At 40.9% G+C, this 13189-nt stretch overlaps 1 protein-coding gene across 4 annotated transcripts in view; it reads right to left on the reverse strand.

Moving 5' to 3' along the window:
- CKAP5 (cytoskeleton associated protein 5) overlaps positions 1-13189 on the reverse strand; it is a 113398-nt gene that overhangs the window by 824 nt on the left and 99385 nt on the right. For 3 of the 4 annotated variants that reach the window (XM_049891045.1, XM_049891046.1, XM_049891044.1), the window contains exons 36-43: positions 8818-8997; positions 7899-8086; positions 7489-7564; positions 6311-6499; positions 6079-6216; positions 5470-5553; positions 5212-5371; positions 55-206 (exon numbers count right to left, since the gene is read on the reverse strand). In XM_049891045.1, coding sequence (XP_049747002.1) covers positions 55-206; positions 5212-5371; positions 5470-5553; positions 6079-6216; positions 6311-6499; positions 7489-7564; positions 7899-8086; positions 8818-8997 — 1167 coding nt within the window. The remainder of the gene's footprint in view (positions 1-54; positions 207-5211; positions 5372-5469; positions 5554-6078; positions 6217-6310; positions 6500-7488; positions 7565-7898; positions 8087-8817; positions 8998-13189) is intronic. The other variant, XM_049891048.1, reaches the window with a different exon arrangement.

Here is a 13189-nt window from a genome sequence, read left to right on the forward strand (position 1 = left end):
TGACCTGCCTTGTCACTGCCCTCCCAGGCTCACACAGAAGGAAACGAGCAGTACCTTTGTATTGTCGAGACCACATCGCTGTCGGAGGATTTTTAGCCTTTCCAGGTAGACCGATGGTCCTACTTCTTCTCCGTTTGTGTTACCTATGGAGGACATAGTGCTTGTGGGAGTGGGGACACAGGTGACTTCCATCTGGGGGGAGATGCCTAGAGAGGAATATGCAGAAAGAGTGTTCAGATACACACACTCCCCACTTCTAGGCTGCTGCATGATCTGCCACACCAAGGGGAACAATTAAGAATTTCTTGGGGCTTGAATATCTCCACTGTACTTGAAAACTAAATAATCCCTAAGAATCCACCTGGGGTTGATGGTAAAGGGTGCTTTGAAATGTACACGATAAGATTAGTGGGAACTTTAGGAACTCACAAAGAAGGGCAGATGTAACCTGTGCAATCCATCTACATCCCGGGTTATGCAGGAGGTTGTTTTCCAGAATCCCAGGTCTCAGCTCCCTGACTTCGGCAATCCGAATAACCTAAGCTATGCCTGTAATTTCCCAACTGAAGAATGTGAGGACCATAAGTGTTTGGAAGAATGAGTCTAGGTTTGGACCAGGTGACACACAGAGGAAAGCTCTTAATGAAACCTATGAAGGACAGCAAGGAGCTCACTGCTATGGTGCATTTAAGAGGAAGAGGGGGAGAAGCCGAGGTGCCCAAAATGTTAAAGGGGAAAGGGACTGCAACATCTGCAACCCCCATACTACAATCAATATTCTGGCAGGACAGGCAAAAACCAGAAACCGAAACAAAACAAAACACTCATGCCTAAATTTAATGTACCTAAATTTCAGGAAAGCAACAGTCACAAACTGCAGGAATTTAAAATACCTAATTTGAAATTAATGAAAATGAGTGACAGAAGCTAAAAAGACAAGGCACTGGGAGGAAAAACTCCCTTACAGTATATAGGAAAGTAAAATAGGTTACTCTAGGGAAAGAGGATCAAAGACAACAGCCTTCAGTATGGGTTGTACCTCAACATAAAGAAAACAAAAATCTCCACAACTGGAACAAAAAGCAAATAGAGAAAATACTGACGTTGTTAAGGATTTCACCTGACTTGGATCCACAATCAACGCACATGGAAGCAGCAGTCAAGAAATGAAATGATGTATGCATTGGGCACATCTGCTACAAGAGATCTCTTCGACGTGTTGAAAAGCAAAGATGTGACTTTGAGGACTGAGGTGCACCTGACCCAAGCCACGGTGTTTTCAGTCACCTCATATGCATGTGAAAGCTGGACAATGAACAAGGAAGACCAAATTAAAATTGAAGCATTTGAATTATGGTGCTGGTGAAGAATATTGAATATAACATGGACTCCCAGAAAAATGAACAAATCTGTCTTGGAAGAAGTACAGCCAGAGTGTTCCTTGGAAGCAAGGATGGCGAGACTCTGTTTCACGTACTTTGAACGTGTTATCAGGAGGGACCAGCCCCTAGAAGAGGACATCATGCTTAGTAGAGAGTCAGTGAAAAGAGGGAGACCCTCAAGGAGATGGACTGACACAGAGGCTGCAACAATGGGCTCAAACATAACAATGATTATGAGGATGGCGCAGGACCAGGCAGTGTTTTGTTCTGTTGTACATAGGGTCACTGTGAGTCGGAACCGACTTGACGGCACCTAACAACAACAGGGAAAGAGGAATCTTTTAATGTAAAGATCAGAATACTCTGGAGCTGAAAAAATGAAGAACTAGCCTAACAGATGTTTGAATACTTTAAGGCATGAAACCAATTCATTAATTAGTGGGATCACATGCTTGTGCTGCAAAGGTAATGTTTAGGCCAAAAATAACAATCAAATGTTGGACAGCACCAGAAGGGACTTTGGAAATGAGAAAGAGAGGCCTCACTCTGATCAACCAAACTCTGATATATCTATACTTGACATACTATTTGACATTCTGCTTACCACACCCCAGGAAAAAGACTGTTAAACTCTTGGACAAGAGTAACTTAAGGGGTCAAAAGGAAACAAAGAGATGACTTAAGAGAACACAGTTGAACTGGAGCTTCAGCCTGGCAGATGCATGCGGACAGAGAACATGTGAGAACTCCAGTCTGCACTGACTAGAGGGAACTTTTGCAGTTGAGTCTTCATTTTTGATTTAAGATTCTGACAGGTATTTTCTGTCACTAAAACCTCCTAAGGTCTTCCTTTAGTCTCTAGGTCCCCTGGGCAGTAATTCTCAGATACTGGCTTTTCACTGTGGTGACAGTAACATTTCAACTAAATTTTAGGATAAGTATTCATTTAAATCACTCAACAAATACCTAGTGTCTATTATGTACCAAGCAACAAAACAGAAAAATTCCTTGCCCATGTGGATTTTAAATTCTAGCAGAGAGACAGACACCAAACAATTAACCTAATAAGTAGTACATTATATGGTATGTTAAAAAAATATATATGTTAGAGGTGATAAATGCTATGAGGAGTGGGAAGTAGGTTTCAAGTTTTAAATAAGGTCTCACTGAGATGGTGATATCTGGAACAAAGATGTGATGGAGAAAAGGGAGCTACCTACAAGCTCTGGCACAAGAGCCATCTCCACATAAGAAATAGTCATGGCAAAGGCCCTAAGAAGGTACACACTTAGTGTGTTCCAGGAAGAGCAAGGAGGCAGTGGGGGCTGGACTGGAAAGAGTCGGGGAGGGCAGTAGAAAAGGAGATCATAGAGGTATCAGGAGGCCATATAATGTAGGACTTCATTATGGATTAAATTGTGTCCCCCCCAAAATGTGGTATCAACTTGGCAAGACCATAATTCCCAGTATTGTGTCACTGTACACCATTTTGTTATCTGAAGTGATTTTCCTGTGTTCTAAATCCAGCTCTATGATGACAACAAGTCAGGATTACAGGCAGTAATGTTAACGAGGCAGAACTCAAATCTACAAGATCAGGTTGTATTTTAAGTCAATCTCTTTTGAGAAGTAAAAGAGAGAAGCAAGTAGAGAGACAGGACCTTCACACCACCAAGAAACAAGAGCTAGGAGAATAACGTGTCCTTTGGACCCGGGGTCCCTGCACTGAGAAGCTCCTTAACTGGGGAAGATTGATGACACAGACCTTCCTCCAGAGCTGACACAGAGAGAAAGCCTTCCCCTGAATTTGGACTTCTAGACTCCTAGACTGTGAGAGAATAAACTTCTCTTTGCTAAAGCCATCCACTTGTGGTATTTCTGTTATAGCAGCACTAGATGCCTCAGACAGACCTCATATACCCTTTGCTTTTGCTGAGTGAAAGGGGGAGCCCTTGGAAAATTTTTGAGAAGAGTTGTTTTGATGCTTGCTATGTGGAGAAATGAATAGAGAGACAAGGGTGTAAACACGGAGATCAGATGGGTAGATGGTGCATAATGGAGGTTGAGATGATGTCTCAGATCAGGGTGGCAGCAGCAAAGGTGATGAGGTGTGGGTGGATTCTGCAGAGTATGCAGGTAGAGCAAAGGATTTCCTGACAGAGAGGAAGAGAAGTTTTGGGTCTTCGCAAACTAGAAGGACAGAGTTGGCATCAACCAAGATGGGGAGGAATGCAAACGGAGCAGGGTTTTTTTTGGGGGGTGGGGAGAGGGGCAGCTGAGATCAGGAGTTTAGCTTTTGACATGTGAAAGTCATGACATCTGCTAGAAACCCAAAGGAGCCCTGGTGGTGCAATGGTTAAGCACTAGGCTACTAACCGAAAGGTCAGCAGTTTGAACCCACCAGCTGCTCTGCAGGACAAAAGACCTAGTGATCTACTCCCATAAAGATTACAGCTTAGGAAACCCTATGGGGCAGTTCTACTCTCTCCTATAGGGTCGTTATGAGTCATGAACGACTCAAAGGCACCTAACCACAACAACTAGAAACCCAAGGGGAGATGTTATGCAGGATACATCAGTCTGGAGATCCGGAGGAGGACTAAGCTGGAGATAAAAAAAAAAAAAATGGTTCCCATCAGCATGTAAATGGTATTTAAAGTTATGAGAGTAGATGAATTCATTAAGGGTATGAGAGTAAGAGAAAAGGGATAATCATTGACTGAACCCTGGGGGACACCAATATTACAAGGTTAAGGAGAGTAAGAATCAGCCAAAGACACTGTTATGGTGAATTTCATCCCACAAAAATGTGTTGGAATCCTAATCCCTATACCTGTGGATGTAATCCCATTTGGGAATAGAGTTTTTTTGTTATGTTAATGAGGCCATACCAGTGAAGGGTGTGTCTTAAGGCAATCACTGTTGACCTATAAAAAGAACAGATTAGACCCAGAAACAAGCGAGCACAAATGGCGGAAAAGATAGATGCCGCATGAAGATCAAGGAATGCTGAGAAGAACGTTACAGAAGTCGAGAAAAGTATTTTCCCCTAGAGCAGATAGACAGAACCTTCCCCCAGAGCTGATACCCTGAACTCAGACTTCTACCCCTCTTAACTATGAGAAAATAAATTTCTGTTTGTTAAAGTCACCTATTTGTGATATTTCTATCATAGCAGCACTAGAAAACTAAGACAGAAGTCAAAAGGGAACAGCCAGTAAGGCAGACGTTAAACCATGATAGTGTGGAGAAAGTGAGGAGATAGGGAAGCCAAGTGAAGAAATCATCTGAAGGCCAGGGAATGATTATCATTGTCTAATACTGTCAATGACTTCATTAAGTTGACTGAGAATTGACCACAGCATGTAGCAATGTGAAGATCACTGGTGACCTTGACCTCCACATTCATGGATATGAATTTAAACTAATCAAAACTTCAGGTTCCTGAGCTGGAAGCTATTTTGAGCATATTCCTGGAGCTACTAGATGAGGGCATTGGTGGTTCAGTGGTAGAATTCGTGTCTATCATGTGGGAGATCTAGGTTCAATTCCCAACCAATGCGCCTCATGTGCAGCCACCACTTGTCAGGCTTGTGTGTTGCTATGAAGCTGAACAGGTTTCCACAGAGCTTCCAGGCTAAGATGGAATAGGAAGAAAGGCCCGGCGATCTACTTCCAAAAATCGGCCAATGAAAACTCTATGGATCACAATGGTTTGATCATGGGGATAGCACAGGACTGGGCAGTATTTTGTTACATTGTGCATGCGGTTGCCATGAGTCAGAGGCCGACTCAATGGCAGCTAATAACAACAGCGAAGAAACCATACCTGTTGAAGTAGAAATATGGCCTTTGCCCTCCCGTTCCATCTCAATCATCCGAAGGCCTCTCTCAACATAGTTCTGGAAAAACTGTGAGGAATTTTTTAGAAATGGTTCAATGTCAGCATCTGAATATTTCTTCTTATATTCATACAATTCTGCTAGGCCCTGGTCAACAAGAAAAAGGAAGGGGTGGAGATGGATGTTAGTTAGTGACCCTTTTGCACAAAGCAGATCCCAACTTGGCTTAACTCTTCCCCTCTCACCTCCTTAGTGTTCTCTTTAGAGCCAATCTTCTTAAAAATCTCAGCTAAGAAATCATTCACTTTGGCCTTTGATGACTTCTCATCCTGAAAAGTTGACAAGACAGGAGGAATGACTGTTCAGGTTTGACTTATTAAAGAGGAACCAATGGCAGAATAGGAACTGAATATCTCTCAGAGCCTGGACCTTATTATACATCCTTGCAGATAACGGAAGCACAAACACTGCAGGGTTTGCAGTGGAAACACTAACACTATGGTTACTGAATGCCTCCAGTCTCAGGTTATTAACTACACTTGATGAAGAAGGACCCAGCCCATTCCTTCCCAATTCAACAGAACTCACAGTAGATTTATCTGGTGACCAATGCCTTAGGCACATACATAGAAACTTTCCATGGGGACCAAGAAGCACATAGTTATACTTAGTTTATACTAAAAAATTTCAAGGTAGAAATGGTTACAGCATTGTAGCAGGAGACTGATTATACTGGTCCTTGAACCTTCACCTTAGGCCCAAAGAAAGACAGGCTCCAGATGGCTTATAGCTTTGACAGATTACTTCCAGGACAACCTCATTTCCCTCTCAGTCTTTCAAGTCAGGACACTCACTATTCGAGATGCACCCTTTTCTGTTTCCTTATCAGATTTGCTCCCAGCCTGGTCCATACTGTGTTTCATCATCCGGCAGAGATGGGCCTCCAGCTCAGACTCATTCTTGTTGTCAATCATTGTTAGGTGGTCTAGGATCTGAGGGAGACATATGCACATTCAAATGGTAGTAATGCCACGCCCAGGATGTTCTCTCAGGCTTGCTCAGGGACTGGTTGCTGTTCTTGCTCACCTTGGGCCCTTTTAATTTGCATAAGGTGTGCAGCAGGGTCTTTAGGGTCCTTATGGGAAATTCACTTTTGCATTGCTTCAGCTTCTCTTTGGGGAAGACCTTCATGAAAATGTGTATATCCAGAAGAATTCTGTCCAGGTTAATGCTATTGATGGTATCAGGCAATAATCGAACCATTCTCCAGAGACACTATTGAAAAATGAAACGAACATTTAGAAGGAGTGACTGTAAAGTAAGGATAATTTCTGTCACCATTCATCTTCTCCAAGCTCTGGGACCCCTTCCAAAAGATGGTCAGGAATGTAAATATAGAATATCAAGTCTTTCAAGTTCAGCTGCTAAACCACTTCAACCACGTCACTGGCTGGAGAGACAAGTTATGTATATACATTCCTCGCTCCTACCCCCGCCCCAGTATAAGGGCCTTAAATAATTATAAAAATGTGGAACTTCTGTCTTGGGTGTGCTTGGTACCTGAGCGTAGATTGTTTAATCAAACCTAATCTGAGGAGATAAAATATCTTACACTGTTATAGTGAGTAACAGTATTACAGTGTCATGTTGTGTGTCATCAAGTCAATGCTGACTCATAGCGACCCTACAGGACAGAGCAGAACTGCCCCATGGGGTTTCCTAGGCTGTAATCTTTATGAGAACAGATTGTGAGGTCTTTTCTCCTGTGGAGATGCTGGTGGGTTCAAACCTCTGGCCTTTCAGTTAGCAGCCGAGCACTTAACAATTGTGCCACTAGGGCTCCTTTTACAGTGTCACTGATAAGCTTAATTGGAGTCTCCCATCAAACAGATGAAAATATTATAGGGCTAGACACATCTTTTTTCTACACAGAAATGACCTTTGTCTCAAAATAAGGCATTAACTTCTAGGGTTGGGTTTCAAACTTCCTGCCTTTTGATTCTAGGAGAATTGGTAAGATATTTACAAAATAGCTCTTCCTGTTCACTTTTGAGACCAATATTATTCAGGAATTGTTTAGGCATGAACTCGGGGCATAAATTAAAAAAAAAAAAATTAGAGTAAGGGAAAATTGAAGACCAACTAATTTTTCAAGTGGGTCTTGGCTGATCTGTTTCTATGCCTTAGCTCTAACTCCTCGCTCCCCACTTTAACAAAGTGGCTGCATCTTTGAAAGAAAAGAGATCAAATCATTTCAACTTCACCTTCATAACAAGCTCTGAGAATTTGGGAGAACTGGCTGTTGCTAGCAGACTGTCTTGGAGCAAAACAAGTAGGGCACTGGAAAGAAAGAAAAAAAAAAAAGAACCAACACATCAGCATAAGTTTCAAACCTGCATTCCACCTAAAGTCAGTCACTGAAAGGCAATTGAAATTCTACAGTCTTTTTTTTTTGAATTCTAGAAAACCATGATATGGATGGCTTACTGAGTTGTTACTAGATTTAGCTTTTGTCTCAGGCTGGAATACCTTTGGTCCATAAGGAGAAGAGTAAGAAATCAACTTGGTAGGCAAAGGTAAACTTACAACTGATATATGGACTTTTTGGTTTCTAGGTGTAGACAAAACAGCCTGTAGGCTGTTCCAGGCTCTAATGCTGAGAGAACAGATTTACCTCAGAATGTTGGTCTGGTCTGATTTCTCCAGAACCTTCACCACCAAGAGGTTCACAGAGCGAATCACCTGTTGTCCTTCCTCTAGATCTTCAATTCGAGAATCCAGCATTAAGGTGATAAGGCCATGCATCAGGTCCTTCAGTACTCCAGTGGAAGCCTCCCGGGCTAGGCTCTCTATCTGAAACAGCTACCCAGGCACAACTGTGTTAGGGAGGTATAAAACTAAATATATGGAGTTATTACAGTTATTGTAAGGTAAACATAGGTGGTGTATTTTTTAAAAAATAATTTGTTGTTGTTGAGAATATACACAGTACACCAATTCAATAATTTCTACATGTACAATTCAATGACATCGATTACATTCTTCAAGTTGTGCAATCATTCTCACCTTTTCTGAATTGTTCCTCCTGTATTAACATAAACTCACTGCCCCCTAAGTTTCCCATCTAATCATTCCAGTTGCTGTTGTCACTTGTGGGTAGCATACTCTAATATTCATTTAAATACATTAAAAAAAATTCAGACTACTGAGAAAAAATAAAAATCAACACAAACCCCCAAAGCCTCCAGTAATAACCAAAATCAACTGATGTGTCTCCTTAGTTTATAAAATATTTCTAAAGTGAGCACATTTCTCTGTATAAAGGCAGCCAGGGCCTACCATGCCTGATGAAGAAACTGGCAGGAAGCAGAATTCTAGGTAGTTTGAAGCATTCTACTTTATATCCTAGTAATAAGGTCAGCTGGAGTATAGTCCAATATCCAATAGAAGTAGTCAGTGGCTTGCTATACCATGCAAGTAAATTCTACCATGTGATACAGGTCTCAATGGAACATCTGTGCACTGACTTGGGCTTTAGACCTTGGGTGGGATGAGGGACTGGAGGGAAGTTCAGTCTGTAGAGGTGCTCTTACCGAAATCATGTTGCCAATGATACAGCTATACAACTTGATGATCTCATCCTTCTCCAATTTCTCATCTGCCATGTGTGTGTTGTAGATGAGCCTTAGCTGCATAAACGTGGCTATCAGAAACTGATCAATGTGGCCAGACATAGCTTCAGCTTTGTCTTCCTGTCTCAGGACCTCATCAATCTGATAACAAAAAATCCAAGATGCATTTTTCAAGCTTCATTCTTCTAAGTAGCAGGAAGACATTGCAAGGAACCTCTCTGTAAAAAATATTTATTGGCAAAGCTCTTCGAATATATTAGCTGGAAAAAAACCCAGTCACTTTACATATAAATAACTAGTCCTTTGGGATTCAATCATTCAACAAATATTTACTGAGCAAGATACTGTCAGGTGAATTAGTCACCAATCCTATTCCAATAATCCCCGTGATTAAATGTTCTATTTATAACAGTGCCTTTATATCCATTATCTTATTTGATCATCCCAACAGCTCTGTGATATTAAGATCTCCATTTACTAGATGAAAAGAGTGAGGTTCACAAAGATCAGACTGCTGAGTCCAACATGAAACTCAGATCTCCCACATCCTGGTCCAGTGCTCTTTTTGGTTCAGTACATTGATGGTCATTAATAATGTTACTATGTAGGGAAAAAAAACAAAACTCCTATTTACTATAGTGAAAAACAACTTTATTTTTACCAGAACCCCCCAAAAAACACACAGAGACAACCATGATCAATCATCAGTGACCATCCTTTCATGCAGGGTCACCATAATGCACAACTGCAGGGAGCACCAAATTTCACAACGTAGCCCATGTTCCAAGAGGTGACATTTATATATATTACAGTGTGAATGGTGCCCCCTGGAACTGTGGAAGCTAGTGGTCCTTTCATTGATCTCTTTATGCATGTACACCCCATATGTACACACACATTTATTTCATATAACTGGGCCTATTTAACAATACTGTTTCAACATGGACACCATAAAAAAAAAAAATTGTTGCTGTTAGGTACCATTGAGTCAATTCTGACCCATAAAAAAATATACAACCATATGAAATGCTGCCCAGTCCTGCGTCATCCTCACAATCATTGCTGTGTTTGTGCCCATCACTGTAGCCACTGTGTCAATCCATCTCATTGAAGGTCTTCCTCTCTTTCACTTATTCTCTACTTTACCAAGCATGATGTCCTTCTCCAGGGACTATTCCCTCCTGATAACATGCTCAAAGCACATGAAATGAAGTCTTGCCATCCTTGCTTCCAAGAAACATTCTGGCTGTACTTCCTCCAAGACAGATTTGTTCATTCTCCTGGCAGTCCATGGTATATTCAATATTCTTTGCCAACATCATAATTCAAACAGATCGGGTCTTCCTCATTCACTGTCCAGCTTTCACACGCAAATGAGGCGATCGAAAATATCAAGCCTTGAATCAGGTGCACCTTAGTCCTTAAAGTGACATCTTTGCTTTTTAACAGTTTAAAGAGGTCTTTTGCAGCAAATTTGCCCAATGTAATACATTATTTGGCTTCTTGACTGCTGCTTCCCCAAGGAAACCTGGTGGTGCAGTGGTTAAGTGCTTGGCTGCTAAGCAAAAGGTTGGTAGTTCGAATCCACCAGCTGCTCCAGAGGAGGAAGATTCGGCAGTCTGCTTCTGAAAAGATTTACAGACCTTGCAAACCCTATGGGGCAGCTGTACTCTGTCCTACAGGGTTTCTATGAGCCAGGATCGACTCCACGGCAATGGGTTTGTTTTTCTTCTATGGTTTACTCCCCACCTTTTCCCAAGGTTATCAACATTAACAATATAATACATATTCTTTCATGTTCACAGAATTATATACAACCGTATGTGCACACATATTTAGGGTCAACGTTTGGGACGTTGTTTATTGTAGAAGACTACACTATATATACTTTTCTGCATCTAGCCGTTCTCATTCAATAGAAAATTATGAAAATCCCTAAAGTCAACAGGAACAGTTCTAATTTTTAAAGACTATATAATAGTCCATGTATGCATGTACCAAAATTTATTCAGCCATTCCCTTATGGATGAACTTTCAGTGTGCTTCTAGTTTGTTTTTTGTTCACTAGAAATGTTACAATGAACATCTTTGTGTGTGTATATATACGTGCATGTGTATGTGTACGTTGTTGTTGTTATGTGTTGAGGAGTCAGTTCTGACTCACAGTGACCCTATGACTCACAGTGACCCTATGTACAACAGAATGAAACACTGCTCAGTCCTGCGCTGTCCTCACAACCCATTGCTATGTTTCAGCCCATTCTTACAGCCTCTGTGTCAATCCACCTCGATGAAGGTCTTCCTCTTTTTTGCCGACCCTCTGCCTTACCAAACATGATGTCCTTCTCCAGGGACTGGTCCTTCTTGATAACATGTCTAAAGTGTGAGACGAAGTCTCGCCACCCTTGCTTCTAAGGAGCATTCTAGCTGTACTTCATCCAAGATAGACTTGTTTGTTCTTCTGGCAGTCCATGGCATATTCAATATGTTTTGCCAACACCATAATTCAAAGGCCTCAATTCTTCTTCAGTCTTCCTTATTCGCTGCCCAGCTTTTGCATGCATATGAGGCAACTGAAAATATCATGGCTTTGGTCAGGTGCATCTTAGTCCTCAAAGTGACACCTTTGCTTTTCAACACTTAAAGAGGTTTTTTGCAGCAGTATGTGTATACACACACACACATATACATATATACACACACACTCACATTTTTATTCATAAGAGTCCAAAAAGTGTAACTACTCAGACTGAAGGGTAAAGCATTTTAATTACAATAGATATTGCTATGTTGCTTTCTAAAACAATAAAAGCACCAACAACTCACATCTCTACATTTAATGTATAAGGATATTTTCCCAGCATCTGTATCATTACTTTTTGCCAATCTGAATGCTTAAAGTGGTATCTTGTTTTACTTTAATTTGCATTCGTGTGTGTGTGGAGGGGAGGGGACAGAACATCTTTTCAAGTTTTTTAAGGTCATTTCGGTATCTTCTGTGATTTGTCTACTGATAGCCTTTGGTCATTTTCTACTGGGTTCTCTTTCTCAAGAGTTTATAAGAACTCTATCTACTATAGCTATTAACCCTTTATCATATGTGTTAATATATTTCACACTACCTCACCTGTTTATTGGCAGTATATGGTAACTTCCTCCAAACTAAAAATTTTACAATTTTATAAAATCTAAAATTGTGTTTTCTCTTTAGGTTCTGGGTTTCTTGCCTTATTTTTAATGATCTCCATTTACCTCCATTATGTCCTTTATAACAAAAGACCATTTTAGAATCTGTACTGCATTTAGTTGATTTTCTCTTTAGTGTCTCTTCAGTCTGGAACACTTTCTCAGTCTTTCCTTAACACTTTTGAAAGGTACAGACCAGTTACTTTGTAAAGTGTTCTTCAATTTGCATTTTTCTGATGTTTTTTCATGATTAGAGTCAGGTCACACACTGTTAGCAGGAATACTATCAGAGTGATGCTGAATTCTTTTCACTGAATCCTTTTGGGTGGCACATGATTTCATTTTGTACCACTATTCATGATACTCATTCTGATCATTTGATTAAGGTGGTGTCTACTAGGCTTCTTGTTATGGATGGAATTATATCACCCCAAAATACGTGTTGTAAATCCTAACCTCTATGGCTGTGGTTATAACCCCACTTGGGAAAGGGTTGTCTTTGTTATGTCAATGAGACAGGACTAGTGTAGGGTGTATCTTGAGTCAATCTCTTTTGAGATACATAAAGAGATTAAATAAGTGACCAGACAGAGATGGGGTAAGACAGATGCCAAGACACATGGAGATCTTTAAGGAAATAGAAAGCAGAAGCTAAGAGACAAGGACCTTCCTCCAGAGTCGACACAGACATAAAGCCTTCCCCTAGAGCCGGCACCGTATTATGATGACATGTGCAAAGACCTGGATATAGAAAACCCAAAGGGAAGAACACGCTCAGCATTTCTCAAGCTGAAAGGACTGAAGAAAAAATCCAAGCCTTGAGTTGCAATACTGAACGATTCTATGGGGAAAATATTAAACAATGCAGGAAGCATCAAAAGAAGATAGAAGGAACACATAGAGTCACCATACTAAAAAGAACTGGTCAATGTTCAACTATTTCAGGAGGTAACATATGATCAGGAATGGATGGTACTGAAGGAAGAAGTCCAAGCTGCATTGAAGGCATTGGCGAAAAACAAGGATCCAGGTATTGAGCGAATACCAAATGAGATGTTTCAACAATGAGATGCAGCACTGAAGTGCTCACTCTTCTATGCCAAGAAATTTGGAAGAAAGCCACCTGGCCAACCAACTGAAGAGGTCC

Source organism: Elephas maximus, chromosome 7, assembly GCF_024166365.1.
Source record: "Elephas maximus indicus isolate mEleMax1 chromosome 7, mEleMax1 primary haplotype, whole genome shotgun sequence".
Classification (NCBI taxonomy): Eukaryota; Metazoa; Chordata; class Mammalia; order Proboscidea; family Elephantidae; genus Elephas; species Elephas maximus.